This window comes from Pleuronectes platessa, chromosome 18, assembly GCF_947347685.1.
Source record: "Pleuronectes platessa chromosome 18, fPlePla1.1, whole genome shotgun sequence".
NCBI lineage: Eukaryota > Metazoa > Chordata > Actinopteri > Pleuronectiformes > Pleuronectidae > Pleuronectes > Pleuronectes platessa.
In genome coordinates, this window is record NC_070643.1 from 9,005,401 (window position 1) to 9,028,463 (window position 23,063).

The following is a 23,063-nucleotide window of genomic DNA, read 5'->3' on the forward strand; positions in this document are numbered from 1 at the left end:
GTGGCTGCATCCTATCTTTTTAATCTGGGAAATTTCTGAGAGGAGCAGCCAGGATTGCGTACACAAGCGTTCTTTGTGTGTGTGTTTGTCTTCCCTCACATTCCCATCGTGCCTTTTGCTGTGCACCGCTGCACTTAGCCGGCTCTGTTTGTTAAACCTGAGAGAAACGCTGACGCATCCACGCGTTATTTGGACTCCGTTGAGCTTTGTGTTTTCTTTTAGCCAAAGCGTCGCCTTGTGACTGTCGCTGGAATCATCTTCACATAGATGAGTCTGAACCGAGGAGGACGGTCACACGTATGCAAATGTTTCGGTGATGCACCCCCGGCTCCCGTTCAATTCCAATCTGTGTGGGCGAGGGGGCGAATGTAGCAGTTGCTTCCTGTGGCGAGGCAAATTGCAGTGTGCCTTCGTGTGGCGTTCAACTCGGGTGACGTAAATGTGACCATTCTCCTAGACTGTATTTAAAGATGGACGATACGAAAGCTCCCGAAAAGTGAGGCCAAAGCGGCTAGATTGCCTCCTGGTGGCTTCCTGCAGTACATGTCATAAACCCTGCCTCCTCCATGTTAGCGGATGGGACAAGGGGCTGTTTGAAATCTGAAAAAAAAAAAATCTTAAAGATGGTTACAAGACTCAAATGTATTTCCAAATTGCTATTTTAGTAATTGTGTTATTTGATGCTGTAAAAACAGGATGAAATATAATTGGATTGGTCGAGCTGGTGTATCGACACTGCCTCAATACTTTGGCTCCGCCCCCTGATAGATACTGAGCTCCAAAAGACACCATCGGAGTAAAATGGCAGCGTTCATATGTTTTGGATTCATTTCTGGATAACGGGAGTTAGTCGAGATGCATTGTCCATCTCTGTTTACAGTCTGTGGTCTGTACTCTAAATGTATGATTTTGTAGATTATAGAATCAAACAAAAGACTTAAGGGTGTTTGATCAAATCAATAATAGATTTATAACCTTCCATGCAGCATGGATATGTATACACATGCACACAGACCTTCACACACACACTGGTGAGTAAACAGCAGCATCTCATGGCTACCACTTAGCTTTGTCACTCTCCTAAGGGCGAGAGTGGCACGGCATTGAATTATTATTTTTTTTTTCCCGCCGCTAATTCCTTTCTGCCCGAGGATTATTGCGTAGCGATGTGTGCGGAGCAGAGTAAAACACAGTGGACGCATGAACGTCACCGTGTTTCATTTGTCAGCCTTGATTTGTTTGCTGTAAGTGTAATTGACTGATTCCTCTACACGGGGAACAAATGAACAAAGAATGCAATTCCTTTTCTTTTCCTTTTAATCCATCTCTCTACTGAGCCATCATTTAGTCAAGTATTCCACACCGGTGCTTGTAATCATCCTTTCTATTGCATATATTGTTTCCTTAAATGCATATCTGTCGGCAATATTACTTTATGTCACGTCTCACATGCAGTTGTGTTTGTGTATTTACAAAACAAGCAACATTATACATGTTTTTTTTTCATTTTCCTTTATCTGCCGAAGGTGATGTGTGTAATGCAATACGAGGGGGACTGTATTGCCCACTGTATTGCCTCACAGGTGTCCATGTTGGTGGGCAGATGCAGATAGCATCAGGACAAGGTAATGCACTGTTAATGGAGTGCAGATAGCCTGGAGATAAAGCAGTCACATCAGTCACTCACTTGCTGACCAGCAGGGACTCCAGGGGAAGTACATCTGTGTGTGTGTGTGTGCAAGACATATCTGCATATACCAACCCTTAGGTGGAACTAGATTGAAGGAATAGATGCAATTCAAGAGTACGGAGCGCTTATCTGTAGCTAAGCCGCTGGTACAGTGTTCTATAACTCCTCCATTCATTGACATGCACACAATCCTTTAGTTCAACTGCTGATGACTCGACTCTCTCTGCACAGCGACAACTAATCAGGCCTTTGTCGCCGCCCCTGTATTTCCTCCGCCTGGACGTGAACCCGTCTGCAGAGTGATGCTTCAAATCACTGCTGTGCCTCTGTGAATGATCCACTCGTTTAAAATTCTCTTTCAATTAATATACTTTCTTTTTTTTTAAATCACCTCCCTCTATTATCTCTGAAGATTGAATTAGTTTTTCCTATTATGTAAATCTCTCTATTTATTTCTATTCTATCCAACTCGTTTTCTTAATTGCTTTACTTGTTTAATTGAATTACATTGTATTTGTACGTCAGTCTTGTTTTTAAACTCTGCCTCTTCTCGTTGGTATGTTCAGGGGGGGGGGGGTTGAACAGGTGGGGCTGCTTTTGTTGCCTGTCCATGGGGCTTCTTCGGTACAAGCCGACTGGTGGGGGGTAAACATATAAAGAGCCACAGAGGTTGTATGCCTGGGACCCCCAGCTGGTCCTGTCATCTTTTCTCAGTGCTCTATTAAGTACTCGCATTGTGTGCATGTGCATGTGTGTGTGTGTATTGTTGTGTACTTCAGAGGGTTGTTTGGAGCACTTTGGGTCTCATTTTATTTGTATGAATAGTGCTGCATGAATAAAGTATGATTGACTGATCCATTCATGGCTCTTCGATCGTTCTGCACATGACGTTTTCACCTTTTTTCACCAACTCCTCTCCCACTCCCCTCACCGTCCAATCCAGACGGCTCCTTCCCCCTTATATCAGCTGCCCTCCACCCCCACACCTTCTCTCCCCCCCTCTCCTCCTCCAGAGACCCTGGTTTGTTAATGACTCCACTGCGGTTTGTCTCTCAGTTGGCGCTGACTGCGGTTGATTATCTCCGCATCAGCATTCAGTGGCAGAAACATCTGAGAGAGAGAGACTCTCCCCCCCTCGATGTTCAACCCCCGATGCGCAAATACCTTGTGATGTCGCGCACGTCTGAATATTAACAAGCGCTCGCGTTGCCACAGCGCGCCTCTTTTCAGGGGGGGGGGGGGGGGGAGACGGAGTGGTGAGCCCTTTCCATTCAGGAGGATGCCAGCCTTGTTTTGAATTATTGATGGCGTGTGGGATCTGCGGAGGGGCCGCGTATGAGAGCTACAAACTGTTGCCCTCTCTAGCTAGTTTCACCTGTGGTGGCGGCGGTGGTGGAGCTGTGTACCTGCCGGACAATGCGATGTGATGAATCCAAAACAAGCAGAAAATCCATTCATGTAGAAGAAAACAAAAAAGTGGCATATTTTATCATCCGCTACTGCAAGGATGAACCTTTTCAGACGTGGCGATCCCGTGAACTCGAGCGAAAGTACTAAAACCCTCTGATTACTGGTGACACGTCTGCAGGCGTTCGGATTTAACACCAACGAGTTCGAACTGAAATGGAGAACGCTGAAGGCTAACTATGAAACTCTATCAAGGCGAGATCACGGCCTCCGGAGAAGTGATGTGGTGCGTTACAGCTTACCCGAAGAGAGCGGATGAGAAGGCTGATAGAGATACAGTCTAATTGCTTGTGAAAGTCTTCCTATTAACTGGCGGAATTAAATCATGTGTGTGGGAATGGAGTGCCATCTTAACCTCTGCTAGGCTACATGGTCAGCCTTTTTTGTTCATACTGGTGGGAGAGCCGGTGATGAGTCACACACACACACACACACACACACACACACACACACACACACACACACACACACACAAACATACACACACATATACACCGCAGAAACAGTTTGATATTTTTAATGTTCAAGTCATTTTTTTATATTATTTTTATTTTTATTTTACCAAATGTTGGTACTGGAACCATTTTTGTGTGCGATTGAATGTGTTTGCATGTGTGTGTCTGATTTGTGTGTGTTAGTGTTTGTATATAGTCTGATAGGCACTCATATGCTAGAGCGCAAACAAGCGACAGGCCCCTACCTTGACCGCTGACAAGTTATAGCTGCATAGGGGCTCATAAAGAAAGATACACACACACACACACAGATAAATGCACACACACACACACACACTTAAACAAATACACAGAAGCCTACACATATTGTTCTTCGCTCTGCGCTCCTTCTTCCTCCCCCTCTCTCTCTTGACACCCATCATTTATGGGCTAATGTCTCCCCTCTACTCGGCCATCAAAATCTTGCTGCTGTATCTGTTTTTCCCTTTTTTCTTCCTGAGTCTTCTCATCTCTCCCCCCCCAACCCTCGTCTTCATCATTCCTTCTGGGTGAAATCAGCTGTATCAGCACAGTGCTTATCCTCCACCCCAAATACACACACACACACACACACACACACACACACACACACATGCATACGTACACACACTGACTGAGTTTAAAGGACAAATGACCGGCGGAAAATACATTTGAGGGGGAGGGATGGGACTGTCCCAAACAGAAATATGCTGGAAACGTTCAGATTAAATTAGTGTGTGTGTCTGTGTGTGTGTGTGTGTGTGTGTCTCTGTGACATCATGAGCATGAATCCCTGAGTAGCGTTGAGGCCTAGTGAAGGAGTTTCTCACCATGACTCATCCTCGCTCAGAGAACCCCGATGGTTAAAGTCCTTGCATGTCTCCCTCACCTCCCTGCTTTCCATACCCCGCCCTCCCTCCACCTGCTCTTCACCGCTGCCATCTCTCCTCATTACAATATCTCCAGTCCGTTCCCATGCAGCCATCTTTCTTCAAATATACTCTGCCCTCCCCCCCCCACCTGTCTGTCTCACCCCCTCTCTTGTTCCCATGGGCAGTGGTTGGATAATTGGAAGCAGAGGGTCTTCGTTGAGAAGATGCTGAGGCCAGTCAGGTGGAAAGCCCTCTTAATAGACCTTTGCTCTCTCTATACACACACACACACACACACACACATGCGCGCATACACATGCTCTTATGCAAACACTAACGCACACATACAGCATTTGCTCTTTAGTGTAGATGCAGCCGTGCACACACACCTCCACCCATTCTCCTCCTCAGAGGCCTTTGTGTCTGAGATTACTCAGCTTTCCCAAGACCACCCGACGATTACCCATAACTGTGCTATTTTTGTGTCTCTCTCTCTCTCTCTCTCTCTCTCTCTCTCTCTCTCTCTCTCTCTCTCTCTCTCTCTCTCTCTCTCTCTCTCTCTCTCTCTCTCTCTCTCTCTCTCTCTCTCTCTCTCTCTCTCTCTCTCCCCATCAGTTTACCACTTACTTGAGACACCTGCGCTGCATTGTCGCTCAGCCACAATCATATCTCGCATCTTTTTCTTGATAGCGGGCAATTCCCGAGTTGCATCCTTTTTTTTTCTTTTCTTTCTCTCGCCACAGTCTGTATCACATGACAATATTTAATCTCCCCACACATGTGAGGCCCGTTCCTTTGTGTTGTCTGGAGGTATCCGTGTTGTTCTCACCCAACTGACTCGGGGCTCGCATCTGGTTTTTTGCCAGATGATCACGAATTGGAAGTGCAGAGGATCCCTTCCTGTTTGTTTGAACCCCCCCCCCCCCCCCGTTATTCAACCACTCCATCACACCCTCTATCCACCCCGCCTTCCCCGCAGTGCATTGCTCAACCAAGATGGCTGCCTTCCAACTCAATTTGCGGTCAGCGAAGGGGCTATTTGCATGAACATGTGTCCCATCGTTTAGCTGATATCCCACCGTGACAATCTGACAGAGAGGAGTGAAATCGTGCATATATTAGAGTCCTCTTCTCTTTTTCATCCAATTCATCTTACCCACTGGTGTTTGGCTTTTTTTTTTTTATCCCTCCCCCACCTCCAATGTGATACCTAATGTGAATAAGTGAAACACTGTGGCCTCTTAACACTGAGAGATGGAAGGGAGGGGCGAGGCTGACTGTAGAGAGAGTTATTCACGGGGAGCGAGAGAATACATGTGGGAGCAGAAAATTGAAGTGGCACTTGGGAAGGGTAAATTCAAGGACGATCCAAAATTGAAGTGACCAGCATTGTCCTTTATTAGAATCTGTAAATCAAGATACTCATTCATATATATCTATGCACAGGAGAATCTGGCAACACATGAAACCTGCTGTTAAAAGCTAATAAGACAAAAGTCATTACTCAAGAGTATATAGCTTGTTTCCAACATCCTTTTAGTGCACTTGTTATAATCCCTCGGAGGCTGTTAACTTGTTACAGTGTTTTATTAAAGCATCTCCAAACTGAGGGAGTCTTTCTGGTATTACCGCAATGAATCAGAAAAACCTCACTGTAGTTTGACTCCGTGAATGTATAAGAATGATAAGGGAACTCCCCGAAATATGCCTGATCTATATATTACATATCCTCTGAAGAAATCTACATAAATGTTGAAAAAGCACCTGGATGTGCACCGAAATTGAAGGGGTTCTTTTCTGACCCATACCGCATTCTTTCACCAAGTTTCGAGATAATCCGTCTTGTAGTTTTTAGGAAATACTGTTAATTAAACAAACAAACACAGACGGAAAATGTACCTCCTCAATGGAGGTAAATATTAAATCATACATTCCAGTTTCAAACATGTGTTTGGCCATGTAAAAGCTAGCAATACATTTTAAAGTATTAATTTTCATTATTTTATTTTTACTAAAAATATAAAATCTAATATTGTATCTCGTAGCATTCAAGCTCACGTCAAAAGTTAACACTTTACACCACAAGAGGGCACTAACATGTTATCCATTATCTTTTGTATTTAATTAGTAATGCATGTCTTGTTACATATTACAGACAACAGGAATAAGTCTCATCTAGCAGCGTTGAAACTTAACTCATCTTAACTCTGAAGGACATTAGCTAAATATATAATTCGGAAATAGTATAGTGTTATTGGTGATAGTGTTAGCCTTAAACTGGGCTACCCAATGTTTAGTAAGAAGCTAACAGTACTCAAACCCTATTAGCAGGGGGGAAAATGAAATGCTAAAGTGTGACTGAAATATCCCTTATTAACAAGTAGCTTCTCATTGTTGTGTTAGACTGATAGTAACATAAGATTTTGAAATGAAAAGAAAATTGAGTATTGAAGTTGCAAAGTCGACACCCCAGCTGCAAATATCAAATATTTCCTTTTTCCATTTGATTCCACATCTGAAAACTACTAGTTGCTTATTAGAAATGTCTGTTGACTCAGAGTCTGACAGTTTTTATGTTTGTTGTTTGTTCGTCTGTGGCTTCCTTCCCGCAGTGTGTTTGTAAATCATTCTGTGGATGTATGATTGCAGTTGCTCTTTCTTCACCGAGGGAGAGAACTCTGTTGAGGTTTTCTCTCCTGTTGAGGTCCTGGCATTTTAATAATTTGTGGATGATTCAGAGCCTCGTTACACAAAGTGCTCTCCCTGAATGCCTGAGGGAACAGCTGGCCTGACGGAAGCGAGCGGGCTCCGTACCTGACCTTGCGACCAACTCGGCTGTTGATTGGACCTTTTTTTTTCCTGTCCCGACTGATCATTATTGTCCTTCTGTCCATTTGTTCTCAGGTTAACGGGGTTCCAGCTGCCTTCACCCATTGTGAGCACGGGCGCCAGGCTCACACTGTGGCTACTGTCTGACTACGCAGTCAGCGGCCAGGGATTTAAAGCCGTCTACGAAGGTAACGCAACTTCTCTTTTGTTTTCAGAAAAAAAAGTTATTATGGTTTTATTCTTTTCTTTCCTGCAGCCTGAATATGGATGTGATGAAATTAACACAAATGTCAAATTACTTGTGTGATGAGGCACAAAAGCTCCTCTTCATATTTGTGACTCATTGCCCTTGTGTCAGTAATTTTGGCAATCATTTCAAACATGATGTGATCATTCAGTCGCTCCTGTGGCTGGTTTTAAGGGAACAAGAGCAACATCTTTTAAATAAAAGGGAGAAAACAAAGAGTGAAGGATAAATAATGGTGTATAGCGTGACTCCCACTGCACAGCAAAGGTAGTTGTGTGCAGTGAACTCATTGCATCCTGAGACGATTACATTTAAAGCCAGCTAGGTTATCGTCTCTCCCTTCCCAGGCCAGGACAGGAACCTTTATCGCGGTGACGTGGAATGCTTTATGACCCGTGGCGGGATGATATTAATGATGGCACGCTTCGAGCCCACGCAGGGGGGGGGGGGGGGGGGGGAAGGCGAGCCCGATGAGTGGGGAGGGAAGGAAATACAAGCGAGCGACTAATTAGGCTAATTACCTGACAGGGGTCTGTCAGTCTTTTTGAGATATGACGAACGTGGGGATGTGGCTCGATGGAGCAACGTCAGCCGACTTGGGACGCGTAAGACCACAGTGCGTGACAAGATAAAAACCAAAAGATAGAGGAGGAAAGACACTGTTTGTTAACTCTACTGGGTGGGGGGGGGGGGGGGGCTTGTATACGTTCTGACCTTGATACAGTTGTCGGGAGCTGCAAGTATTTTTTTTATTATACATTTTCCGTAGTGTTAACGCAACATGCAGTCATACACTCCAGTCTTTGACATGCTCATACATCAATGGAGCTTAGGGAATAATGGAATCAGATTTTGTTACCGAGGAGACAGGATGAGGGATATCAAGCATGTTGAGCACCATGGTAAACGTGTGCAGAGCCATAATTACCTGTCACCCACCTCACATGACACCGGCGAGACCAACCGCAATGACCTGTGTTTCACTGGGGGAGCGAGGGGCCCCCCTGCTGTGCTGACAGGTGATACTGCACTGAGGATTATGGGAGATATGCAGAGCACAGTGTCAGTTCATGTGTAGCCGAACAGGCTCCCACCGATAGCTTTTCATTTTACACAGGATATGCACATTTATGAGTCTTAGCACTCTTTTTCCTCAATCGCCAGATAGAGCAGAACCCCAGCCATTTTCTGCTTCCCTTCATCACGCTCTGTTATATTCTATTCTCTGCCTCCTTTGAACCATTTTGACAATTTCCTCATGGCACACGTCGCTTCTTTGACTTTTCTGTGCCACTGAAATCCCACTACGCTGGAAATAGACCTGTTACATCTTCTTTCTGATTAGAATAACAAAAAGCCGAAAATCAGCAGGATGGGTAGAGCAGCATTTGGGGTATTTTCCATGCCGACCAATAGTTATTTTTTAGAAATATATCAGTAGTCATTGTCTGTGACATTTGTATATAATATTGATTAATGTCTGCAACATTTAGAGAAGAGGTTGAGGCATATTTTGTGTGTATATAAAACATCTGCACCTCCTTTCTCCCACAGAACATTATGATATCACGTGACATCAAAATGCCGCATATTTGCAAAGTCTACACTTACCCAGTCATGCACAGCAAAGGCAATCATTAATTCAATAAACTGTATTTATATAGAACCTTAATGCAGGTTAGGGCATTTCAAAATGCTTCATATAAGACTGAAAATATGATAATAAGACAGACATTCAAAAAACAAGATGAATATGATTCTAAAATGGCTGATAAAAGAGTGGAGCAAAAACTAAAGTAAGACGCTCAAAGAAAAGAAAAGAATAAAACAGAACAATGAAAATAATAGATTAAAGTGAAATAGAAGTTGAGATAGGAGGTAGAGCCAAGCGTTTCTGACAGAGGCTGAATAGAGGAGCTGCAGCTATGGGCAGAATGAGTAGAGACATCATAACATGTTAGGTCATAACCCAAATTAAAAACATGAACTTGAATATGAGCATAATAAGTCTTATTTAAAGATTTAATTAAAAATTTGCCCCATTCATTTTCACTATAAATCGTTTCTTCTTGTTTGTGTGAAAGGACAGACTCACACCTGCCCCCGGCACAAATCATTTGAAGTCCCAAATAGCTTATCAATGCGACTGAACTTCCCTGGAAGCAGAGGGACGGAGGGCAGATGTCACAGGAGTGGGCGCGCTACTTTGCGTACAGTTGGTTTGACCAGAAGCCACTGGCACAGAGCCACTGTTGTGCTTTGATCTGATTAGTTCACAGTTAGAAAAAGGATAACAATGATCAGCAGGGAACAAGTCCGAGAACAAGCAACAACCACAGATTGCACATAATCACAGATCAGGCTGTGTATCGTCTCAGGAAGTTACCGATATCTGTTGTTCCTCGGGCGATAATTTGAAATTATATCCGTGTTGAATCAGATAGACTTTGTCCTGTATTTACTCCCTCAGTCATTTCTCATGGTCGTCCATGTAGCTAGAGCTCTGCTTGCCAATGTACATTCCTCTGTCTCCACAATAGTTATATTTTTCATTTTAGCAGTTTGTTTCACTCCATTTGTGCCAAAGATACTCATACACAAATTTCTCAGCCATGCCCAGTTATTTCCATCGCTTCTAACTACAAGTTGCCCTGTTTTATAGCAATAAAATGTGATATGGAAACCTCAAGTCCATATGCATAATTGAATTCTACTGTAAATAATTTGCTTTTATTGTCTGACAGTGAGCACAGCTTATTGCTGCACGTCAATAACTCCTCCTTAGTGTAGCTATATAGTCCTTAATGGACCAAGTTGCACAATAAAAAGCTTTCTAAATTATATTTATATCAGTGCATCTTTGTTATTGCGGTAATTTCCTCTTTTTAATGCTATTTGCAGGAGATACTCTCAGTGGTCAGGTTTGTTTCTTTTTCTCCACACAAAACGGCCAAGTGGGGCGCGAAACGTTTACCTCCAAGGAAAACAAACTTTAGAATAGTGTCGATGATTCTGCTGCGTCATCAGCCTAAGTATTACATTTTCTTCTGATTCAAACTTCAGTTTGGAAATCATACATACAAGTAGGCAGCAGGCAATTCATAGGATGGATGAGCTTAGACGACAACCTCTTCAAACCAAAATGACCTAAAACCATCCCACCTAGTAACCTTCCAATCCTGCTGGCCCCTCTCAGCCATCCCCCGTCTGCCATGAGAGAAAGGGCTTCCTGTGTGCATCCTGCTGTTGCTGCTGATTTTCATATTTAAAAAATTGACACTGAATGCATCAACAAGAAGAGGAGGACAGCGCTCTTTGCCTCGCTCTCCATCTCAGTCAGATGGACCATCATGAAAAATCCTACCCTCCGTAAAGATTTTACCATCTGCGCAGATATGATCCAGCTTTATAGAATGTTGACAAGATGGGAAATATCCCTTGTATGTCTGAAGGTTGTCAGCTCTTGTTTGATCTTAAGTTGCCAACCACCAGCGGATGTTAGGGACATTTCTTCAGTCGTATACCTCGATGTTACGGGTGTTTCATCCTTGTAATCACAAGAGATGCTCCTCTGAGGAAGGCCCACCACAGGCAGATTAGACCTGGGTACCACCCACGGTGTGTGTCCCTGACATCTTGGGGCCCAGTTGGGGTCTTTCCTCCTGAACCACAGGCATTGGCTGCAGCCTTCTGGAGTCTGTCATGTTTCTTGTAAGGTCTTGTTCAGGACTCGTCTGTGGATTCTGTCATTCTCCATAAACGCTGTAGATAATCTGAGAAAGCACCGTGCACGTTCTCACAACAATCATCCAGTGCTCTACTGCAGAGGTGTCGCCCCCACCACCCCAACCGATTGGCTCCAATCACCTGGAGATACACTCCCTAGTAATATCAGAACCACCCCACTGGTACATATGAACTTATCAGTTTCTGCAAATTGGTGTGGATCCACATATTTTCATGAATATTCTGAACTTGAATTATTTATTAAGTAGTCTACAGTGGTTGCTGTAGAAATTGCCCACCCGTTAAACGCGCCTAACGGACCCGTCTGTCATTAATTGTGGGTCTTTACAGGGACAAGCTTGAAATTTAGCCTTTATTAGTCGTCCACTGTCCTATCTTTAGCTGCTGTGCCTGATCATTACATGTGAGCCCACTGCTTGGCCAAAGACAACAGCTGTTTATCTTGGCTTTGTAGAAATAGAGTGGTTGCACTAGGCTGTACTGGGGGAGGATGAATCTAGCTTTAATTAAGTGTCGGTGCAGATACATACATGCATGCGTTGTCTGTGCACCTCTCTTATTGTGCGTTTCTGAATTTGTACCCACTGGATGTCCAACCGTTTTCTCAAATAGGACACATGTCTTTTTTTCCGTCTCCCTGCCCTGGCTTCTCTCGGCACATCGGTTCGCGGTTAAACCTCCGTATTCTCCAGCCTCTCTTTATTAGGCCTGTGCTCACCATCCACCATTTTGGTGCGAGCCCCATCTCGTCTCTATTAGATATCTGTTCTTTTTCAGCCCACACTGCAATAAGCCTAAGTGCTGCATAGTCCATCTTCCCAACACACTGCGTAATGGCCGAGACCACTCTGGAATCTCTCCCCTCGCGTAGCCATGGCAACCGCCCGACTCCCTCTTTTCAGTCTTATTCTTCTCCTTCTCCTCCTCCTTGCCATCTTCTTTCGCAAACTCTTTATCCCTGTTTAATCTGTAGCTACAGAGAAGGAGTCGAACGGAGGCAAAGGGAATTAGAAACACGCGCCGAGCTTCTGAAAGAAATGTCTGCTGGGAATAGAAGTCTTACCCCTTCATGTCTTGCTGCCTTCCTTCCCTCCGTCTTTGTCCCTCTCCTTCCTTATTCCTCCTCTCCCCCCCCCTGTTCCTGCTGCACACCTCGAACCTCAACCCTCAGCGCGCCCCCCCCCCCCCATGTTCTGTTGCCTTCTCCCTAATTTTATCACTCGCTCTGCCTCTCTCCCTTGAATATTAAATCACCGCGATGATTATCAAGTCATGTGTTGCCAAGTTTCTCTTCCGTCTGTGTCTTAGTTGCATAGTCAATGTGCTTCCCAACTGGGTCAGCCGAAAGAAAAAAACACACAGCCAGCCCTGCAGCAACACTCGAGCAGTCTGCCTCCTTAGTTTCAAGTCACTGCAGGTGTCTAAAATAGGGGGAAGAAATTAGGATGTACATGTTTTTACCTTATTAGCAGCATATGTAAGTTCTGAAGACGACATGAATTATGAACGTGTCGTATTCTATGTATTCCTGGAACTGTATAATGTCGATGGGGGCTTCAAAGAGGAGCATTCGAATAGAGAATGGAAGAAAAGTCAGTCAATCGATGAATATGTGGTGAATTAGTCAGGTCACCGTTTAGTCAGCCACCTCCCAGGAACGTCGCCTTCTACTGCATCCACCGGTACCGATCTACAACAGCGTCTCATCTAATCGGCATCGACCACCGCCGCCGCCCCGCTTTCATATCGGGCACGAGAAAGAGAGAGAGAGAGAGAGAAGAGAGAGGCAGGCAGGGGCCGTGCTGATGAGGGCGATGACAGAGCAGTGAAGCATGAATGAGTCCACCGGTTAATTGAAAAATGAGCCCCCTCCCCTTAAGTCGAGGAGTTGGCCAAGCGAACGCGCAATGACAAAGGCGAGCGATCAGTATGAACCAGGTTTAAATCTGTCCTGATCTCCCTCCACAGGGACTTACACCCATTTGAACCAAGCGGGTGTATCATGGCCCCTGTTTGTGTGTTGAAGGGGTTCTATAACCCGCTGAGCGTCTAAGTGATGCTTCCCTGTTGCTGCTCGCTCTGCTAGAATTATCTGCGATTAGGAGGAATTCGCAAAAAAAGCAATTGTTTGCCAGAACGCAATTCACACAGATTGACTATTTTGCTCAGCATATTGCTTCCTCGCAATATTAGCAAGGCGGTTTGCATTTGTAGAGATTATATTTGGCTACAAACCATGCGGACTACCCACAGATTAAACGTGCCCAGTCGCCGCCAGCAGGAAATAATCATGGATGTACAAGAGAAATTAAAACATGAACGAACATGCATACAAGATGTAAACAAAGCATCATGCTATTTCGAAGATAGCACCAGGCCGGTTGAAGATTTCTAATTTCATATGTTTGTAATACATGCAAGCTCATTAAATACAGTTGAATACGAATATTGCTCCTGCACATGCATGTACCCATGCCACCATTAGTTCAATGTGAGACTGGTGCTTCCATAGAACAACAGCTGCAGGCTATTGTCATGTGTTTGCTGTTATGTCGGAAACGAGCAGAGGTTCGGCTGCAATGGGACTAAACTGAAGATGCACTTAATTTAACATAGATGAATCAAATGAGCCTTGAAAGGTTGCGAAATGGAGGTTTGGATTGGAGTAAGTTACTGCTCCTGTTTTTAATGTCGCTTTTTTATAATACATAAATAAATATTCAACTACCAATTATATTTAATTGTGTTTTAATTGGACTAATAAACCAGGTCATGCAAGTTATGGAAAGCTAGTTTTCATGGTGGCAGCAGATCGGCGTGCAGGCCTGTCTCTCAGCACACGTCGTGATATGTCACAGCAGTAAAAGCACAGATGATGATGATATTAAAATGAATGATGGGTCGGTTACATTCAGCTGCTTCCATTTCAGGCTCCAGGTATTTTGCTGGGGAAAACCGTCACATGGTCATAACTTATTGGGACCCTTAACGATTCTGTTATTCCTATGTACATGGCTACTCAAAAAATAAGTGGGACTTTATGTATTTCAATTACATATGAAGTTACATATTAAATGAAGTGAAACATACACACAAGTATAAACATTAAACACAATGTATTGAATCAAATCAGTCTCAAGTGCGGCATATGAGGGTTCATTCATACCAACACAACCTGATAGAAAAACACTTCATAAAAAATGACCTTTTACATAGAATTCATGCAATAGAGTTACATTGGAATCGAATATGTAATTGAAATACATAAAGTGTCATGATGATTTAAACATTTCAATTGCACAGAAGTAGCCACATCAGACACTATAATATATTAATGCGATGGAATCAGTTTGAAATAATATTCCCCTGACAGGGACGACACAGCAGCAGCAGGTGTCAGATCTGCATGCGGTGAACTTTGTGATTGGCTCCACTCCACGAAATTAACTGATCTTTCATACGCTGCCGTTTGAAGCTGCCTCTCCGACGGCTTGTGTCTTTCCACCGAGTGTCACTTCACCTTAAATGTCTCAGCTGCAATATCTTTGATCCGGGTCGTTGATCGAATCCAATTGTGAAACTGTTGCTGCTGGGATGTGCGTCAACCGAGCTGTGACACACCGCAGAATGTGAAGAGATGCAAAAGGAGCTGCCCCGTGTAGATGGGTGTGAATGCACTCGTGTGTGTGTGTGTGAACATAAGCATGCACATATGCACAGCAGCCTCTCCTCCGCTCTGAAAACAAGGCGCCTGATGCCTCTATGTTTTCATGCTAATCCCCCCCCCCCCCCCCCCCCGTCCTCTTACTGTCTCTCACACAGCAACAAGATTTTCAAACCGGCTTTTTCCCCATTTGCCTCAATGATTCCATTGAGTCCTAATGATGCTGGGATATAATACAAACAGTGATAATGATAATCATACTTAAACTCATTTACAATTGTGAGATAAGCGTGGCACATTAGCATGTTGCTCTGTCACGACGACTCAACCCTCTAATTACGCGGGGAGTTCAAGAGGGACACGGCAACGAGGCAATTTTCTTTTCAGCGCGATCATAAAAGCGAATCCCGATGCAAATACTGTTGACTTAGCTCCTCCGCTCATTGGCTGGTGATTTAATAGCGCCACAGGAAGCAGTGGCAATTTGGGTCGCAGCTGGGAAGCGTGTGTACGAGTTTGTTAGCGCATTGAACAGAAACCCACTGTAAGACATCGGGGGCCTTTAGAAGCCTCCAGACATGGCCACAGTTGAGTGTGTGTGATGCTACAGGCGTGTTAAGATTACTTTTTTGTTGTCTACTTCTACCTGCACTCCTTCCAGCGTTGACTCGCCCGTGCTGTTGCCAAACCGTTTTCCACACAACGTCCCTGTGTGCAGTCCCCCCCCCCCCCCGGTCGAACCAACCAGGTCCAGACCATCTTGATCTGTTATTTTTTTCTGCTTCATAGAAAAGCAAAACCCCGGCCTTGTGAAATATGTTCCTCAACTCCCTCAACAGTTGTTTTTTTTAATTTTAGAGAACTAATTCAACAGTGTAGCTTTGCAAGATTTCAATTAAACCCTCCAACAAAAACAATGTTTGCTTTGTAAACCTGATGCCGCCCTCTTTAATTTTCTCTGCGGCTTTGCTGCACGTCTTTCCGGTTCTCTACAAAACACAAGCTTCCGTAAAAAAATGTAAATGTCACTGCAGTTGCCGCAATTGATTGCACAGGACGTGACGGATTTTTTTCCGCCGAAGCCAAATTTAGACGCACACGCACACAAAACATAAAAAGACCTGGCGGTTGTTGGGGGTGTTAATTACACACCTGGCATCGCTTGAGCAGAGCGCCGTTCTAATTTTGTCACGGAGACGGTGGGTCCAATGAGGTCGCGTCACAAATGGAGAGCGGCTCAGAGCAACAATTGGCTCCTTGGTGTTATCTTGTGTGTTCACGTGGATCTCCTGCTGCAGAGGAAGCCGCTGTGACAGATACGCTAGACCAGCGGTGTCCAAACTGCGGGCCGCGTGCCATCTGCGTCCCACCATCCATTTTAAATTGGCCGACCTAAAAAAAAAAAGTGAAACTCACAATTTAGCAGCACTTACTTATAGCACTTTGTAGTTTTGCTCTATTTTTGAAGAAATTGTACTTTCTTGATTCTTTTTGTTCTGGGTTTGTACCCTTGAATGCACTTATTGTAAGTCGCTTTGGATAAAAGCGTCAGCTAAATGAAATGTAATGTGATGGACTATGGCCCACTGTATTGCAGCTGTCCTTCAGAATGCCGCCAGAATGTCAACAGTCCGCTCCAGGGCAGGGGGGGCGTGGCGGCGTGAGTGTTCCAGACCTTTGTATTTTTTTTCTATATGTGGCCCTCAGGATAAAAAGTTTTGGACACCCCTGCGCTAGACGAAGAAGAAGCCTAGAACAAGTGCTTCACATTTGAATGTTCCTCACAAACCTGAACCTAGTTTAAGTTAAACGGAAGCCCGTCTGTTGCGGCTGCGGAGTAACTGACTGTGTTTATTTGTTTTCTTGGAGAATGTCGGTGGGTCTGGCTCGTCCGTGTGAGCAGGTTGTAACTGTTGTGAGCATCTGCCATGAGAACTGGCTGCCAGCGTGTTGGACCGTTAAGTGCTTCTGACACTTAATTAATGGCTGATTGTTGACCGGCAGTTCTCCGGCAGCCTAATGAAGGCAGCCTGACTGTTTTGGAGCTTCCTCTACACACACACACACACACACACACACACACACACACACACACACGCACTAAATCATCAGGCACACTCACTTTTGCAAACACACATCTCAATGTTTTAGAAAAAAATCACATTTTAAACTACTTTCCCACAGTGCGTTTTAAGAATGATTTCACGTCTACCACTTTATCTGTTATTTTGAAGTTTGTATTTGTATATTCCAGGATTTATATACAGTATATAAAAAAAAAATTCAGGTTCTATTTCTCTACGTCTACGGATCTTGTTTTCTCCGTGGACACAGTTAAATGTTTCTGACTGAACACTCTGAATTATTTGTGCACTCGTCAGAAAGGTGACGTTCAACAGCGGCTCCGTGCACTTTACTTCAAGTGTAATCATGCGTCAGATTGTTCTTAACCTAAAACGACTGCCGGCGGTTGGAGTTAAGAGAGTTATCTAGTTGTTTAAAAAACGCTTGCAGCTGTTTCTTTCCCTGCTTCACGTTATTTTAATATTTGATTCCAGTTCCCACATCTGAGTCTTTTCGGGATTATTTTTCATATTTTCTTCATTGTGTGTTCTCTCTTTTTATAGAACTGACATGAGCTAAGAGAGCTCCTGACAGTTCCCATCGCCCCGTAAGTCACTGCCAGGCACGTCTGCTCTGCTGCAGTGCTGTGAGATGCACCATTTTTTTTTTTTTGTGGGTCTCTACCCTCCTTCCTTCTTGCCCTCTTTTTGTTTTCTGGGTGAGTGGGCGGTAAGACAGGGTCTAGTCTGTGGTCAGGACAAGTTGTTGTTTTGCTCTCCAGAGGGTGGATGGTACAGCAACACCTACACTGGGGAGCTGCACTCACACACACACACACACACACACACACACACACATGGACATACTTGCACAGTACACAGCCAAGCACACCCAGTCGCACAAGTGGTCACAGGAGTGCACCCCTCCAACATAGCACGATCTATCTGCTGCTCAGCAGAGCATGAACAGGAAGGTCATCCATCCCGGTGAACCTGGGGCTCTGGGTGAGTTTGTTTGCACGGCCTCCGCGCAGCTCAAGAAGTGTGTGCATGTGTCCATCTAAAACACCACTTCTCCATTACTGCCTGCATGGGTGGCCACATTTCTGCTCCCCACTAGGGATGAGACAGTATACAACAATCGATGTGTGGTCATCCCGTAAACATAAGCCCTGTTCCTACCTGGCGTCAGCATGTGTGCTTCTCCAGTGACCACACGGGATCCGATCTCACTTCTCTTTTCACAGAAATCATTTCTGTGTCTGGTCTGACAAGAATTAATTAGAAATCAAACAGAAAAAAAGATTGCATCTCTTGCTTTGTGTTTTCCAGACAAACCAAGTCACCTGAGGTATATGGCACACTTTTCGAAATGTTCATTCTCCATGGAGAGCCAGCTTCCACTATTTTAGAAACAGTTTAATTTGTAGGAATTCACACGTAGAGTAGGCGGTCCTCCGATGTGGCCCGGGACACATTTGAATGTAGTGACCAGATCTCAATGCGTCTCAGAGACACCTGTCCACTTAACCACTGATATGAATTTAAACACATGGTATGAACAGTGCTACTGATTATAGAGAAGAAACCGGCTGCATAATTAGTGTGTGTTGAAAAGGACGGCTCCTTGGAGGCTATACGTATCGGAATAAATTGTTTGAATATCCTCTGATCTCTGTGCAGTTGATACAACTCCACTTGCTGTTTAACAGTCTTAACAACTACATGACTGAATGAGGATAGGGGGCTATTACACAAACTTTCACTGGGAGAAACCCCTGACTGGAATGTCTGGTCCGCTCTGATTGGCTCTAGTTGCCGTTGATTCCTCTCGGTATATATGGGATATTCTAGAAATCTAGTAGTAGAGGGTGACATGTCACATTTTTGAAGAGTTCACACATTGGCTGCTGTTAATCGAACACCAATTTGACTTGACAGGGTTAAGCTCTGGTTATTATTATTATTATTATTATTATTATTAGCAATGCTGCAGCTTCTCACGTTTACCTGGTGCTGAGCTTCGTCGGAGTCGACCTCCATCCAGAATCTTTCAAGCCTGAGTCGCCTCTCTGCCTTTTTGTGTATATTGTATATTGGCAATACTTTAAATTGAAATTAAATCAAACCATGAAAACAAGAATAGTCCCGTTTAAAGGGACAACGTTACAGCTCAAGAAAACTGAATACTCCCACCCATGTTTCCTCACAAAGTGTGATGTGGGGATGTTTGACAGAGTGACTGCAGCCAGCATGGCTGTGTATGTGTGTGTTTGTGTGTGTGTCTGCAGAGTTTGTTGTGCATTCATGAGAGTGCATATGAGTGGGACCTTGTAATGTGCTGAACACATGTCGGTGGAGAAGTCGGGTAAGGGACCGTGTGACAGTGGCACGCGGTGACAGCCAGACTGAAGGGAGCGCTCGGCCAGTGGGCGGGATGCGTTGGCAGTATTGTGCGTCTGTTTGTGTGTGTGTTTTTCTAGTGCATTTCTATACTGCACATACCGGCCGCGGAGAGTTGTCTGTGTGCAGTCAGGGAGAGTGAACATTGAGGTGTTTCTCGGGTTGCCTGTCTTTGTTTGGCTTCTGTGAAAGGCCCTCTGCGCTGCCTGCTGTTTCCCCACTGACAGAATGCACACTGACAGGGCCTACCCTCACTGCATCCAAACAAAGAGAGAGGGAGACGAGTGTGGGGGGGGGCAGAGGAAAAGAGACATCAGCCGGTGGAGAGGTGGTTAGCTATAGGACGAAGTGAGGCGGAGAAGGTGGAGAGTATAGCAAGGTTAAGTTTGGCAGCTGCATTTTGATTCATTTCAAACCAACACGTTGTTCGACAGAAATGTGTTTTCATTTAGGCGATTTGTTTTTTTGTGTTAGTTTCAGTCTTGTCGTCGTCAGTGACATGATAGCGTCATCGTGCAGAATTGCCATGGTTACAGGCGTGTCTCCGTGCCCGTGTGACTGTGCTCTGCGGTCGCACACAGACAGACTCACTCCAGTAAGTCCAGTTAGCGTTTCCAAACACCACTTGTTTGAACAGAGCTGCTCTTTCTAATCTGATGGAGTTCAGTCGTTTGTGTTAACCTGGCATCGCTGCAGCTTCCTGAGCTGTTCACCGCAGAGCACTGAGTCATTCCTGGACTGGATATTCTCGCTGGTTCTCTAACGTACTGGTCATGTCCTGGGTTCAGTTTGAGAGGAGACTTCATTTTATATCATCTATACTGGGATTGTTGTCTCTAGCAGAGGATTCAGATTGGACTGACAACAGTAATCCCTGAATTCGCTCACTCCACCAAAGATGGCCGACTGAGAGTAACGTTAATGTGACCTCCACATTCACTGCACTGTATACCTTTACCGTTTTACCTCTGCCAAGGAGAAGATGTGAGAAGGATGTGGTATGGGTCAGAATGTAACCTATACCATGTTTGTTGTAGATCCAGATCAGGGGGCAGGTTTTTTTTGTTTTGTTTTTCCACTTTCTTTAACACCGGATATATTTGTTTTTTTTCAACGATTTCTCAAAGAATATTTGATGGGGACTTATAATTACGGGTGTGCAAATAATCACATTAATGAGTGACGCACAACGTTGTGCAGTGTTTCTTATTGAAGGACATTTTTTTTAAATTTTTGCTGAACAACATTGTTATCTGCTGCATCGGTACAGGACACAAAGCCTGTCAATCACTTGACCGGACCTTGGCCTGTCTAGTTCCACTCACCGAACTGAAACACGACTGAATGGTTCCTCATGATCCTCTGCTTAACTAACTGGAAGTGCTCTCACTGAAACATATACGGCAAAGTCTGTTTATGATATTTTTTTTAAGTTTACTGACTGAATATCAGAGATGAACGTTGTTTTTTTTTGTTTGACTTCCAAATGTTTTTAACTGATCTGCATTGCTCTCAAAGTTTCTGGGACTGATTCTGGGAGTTGTATCAGGTCACTAGCATTTAGTGAGACATGTAATTATAAGTCAGTGTCCCAACAGTGTTTTTTAAGAGGAAAAATAAAGTTGCATAATTTACCTGTTATAGTAGCGCAACAGGTCAGGTGGCCAAATCATATGAGACATTTTAGGGGGCAGAGGAAACAGTTTTACTAGTCAGGACATTGTGTGCTCGCACACATGCAGTTTCTGACTTAAAAAATATATTTCCATTTTTTAGTCCTAAGTGGTTCCTTAACTTTTAATCTTGTTCATGGTGTTTTTGTAGTTAAAGGGGATACCCATTTTACCACAGTTTATATGGCTCCTTGGGGTCTTAATGAAATGTCTGTAACATATTTTGGTCAAAATAGCACAAGGATCATTTAAAACAGCGCCTTTTTACCCTGTCTAAATCAGCCCTCCTCAGATTGACCTGTTTTGAGTGCCCCGCCCCCCTCGCCCCCCCTCCCTCCTTCACGAGATACAAGCACCCAGATTTTTAGCCATCCATTACCTCTGTAGAAATATGGCTACTGGAGACGAAGATACAATCTTGCAACCACTTCGTTTTGAACCAGAGTCAGGTGGGCTGAAGCCTGGCTGCGAGAGCCCCAGCTCCCCGGCGCAGCCCCACAGTGGGAGCAGTGGGAGCAGTGGGAGCAGGAGCTGGCGCAGCAGCAGCATCCTTCCACACTGTTAAGTCAACATTTAGAGGTGTCCCGGGGGTCCCTTGTTTATGCGGCCACTTAAATGTCTGACGGGTAGCAGCAGCGAGCTAACCGGGCCGGGGGAGCCCGGCTAGTGTTAGCTCGCTCGTCCAAGGCCATGTAGCGAGACTACATCTACACCTACATGGGCATGGTGTGACTATGAGTTTTTGGGACGGTAGACATACAAATTAACGTGTAGAAGTACTACAAAAGTGGAATTTTCATAATATGTCCCCTTTAAGAAAATTTACGCCCAAAGTGTACAAATTGGAAGGGAAAAACTGAAAGAGAGGCACAGTGATTTAAGTCGATGAGATCTCCCAACCGAGAGGTAATGAATGGAGCCGTTCTTCCTCCTCCCAGTTGGAGGTGCCTCATGAAAAAGGAGGTCAGAAGAACACAGGCAACTTCACATGGCACATTTGCTGCGCCGCTACGCACCGCACAGCCCTCACCCCTTCTCCGCAGCCATGCATTTTTTATTTTTCCGGGAGCTCATCTCCTTCAAAAAGCACCAAGAACCTGGAGTGCTCCCGCTCCTCTGACAGAGCACTTTGTTATTGGGTTTTGACTGCATGAAATGTCACCCCGCAACACTCCAGCCCCATTTTCTGTTTTGTTTGACTCCTCTGAAAGGTTGCCGGTGTTGTTATTCCTCCGCTGTTTATATCTGGCACCAGTCTGGCACACTAATTCCGCCACTTTATGAAAGTGTGTAATTAAGCACCTTGGTTGGCCTCCTGTAAATGTCATCTGCTCAGCCCTCTGGATGATAGACTTTGGTGTAATTAATTCCCGCCTGAGATAACCCCTCTCCCATCAGCCAGCTTGCTGTAAGTAAAGGTTAGAGTTCACCTTTTGAAAATGTGCCCCCTGTTCAATGGAGGGTGTCGGGATCAATCTAATTCTGTGTACAAAGTGCTCAGTAACCTCAACGGCAGTAAGTGAGTTAGGGATCTAAATGACATGCTTAAGTTACAGTGGAATTTAATTACTTGGGCTGGAGTTTGATGTTTTGGCTACTGGCACTGCACGAGCCAATTAAATTGAAGAAGGAGAAGTCCGGAAAAGTCACCTTGGATGTTAATAGTGGAAAAGTAGAAAGGCTCATTGTTGTTTTTGGTTGTCAGAATGATTGCTTGTCGTAAGGGAGTCCTCCTCAAACAAATACACTGTCACTTTGTATTGTCGAGAGAGGTTAAAAAATGTTGTCTATGTTTATTCTTAAAATGAAAAACAGGTTGGTTAAGCAAGAAATTCAGCTCAAGTTAAAACATCGCAGAAACAAAGTGATCGTTCAAAATGTTCTTGCCGTGGCCAAGTTGTGAACCCGTCAGTCTAAGTCTGATGTGCTGAAGTC

General features: G+C 44.5%; 1 protein-coding gene across 1 annotated transcript in view; it reads left to right on the forward strand.

Moving 5' to 3' along the window:
• Positions 1-23,063, forward strand: part of csmd2 (CUB and Sushi multiple domains 2) — a 232,783-nt gene that overhangs the window by 32,307 nt on the left and 177,413 nt on the right. The window contains 1 exon segment of the mRNA XM_053446653.1: positions 7,407-7,519. Coding sequence (XP_053302628.1) covers positions 7,407-7,519 — 113 coding nt within the window.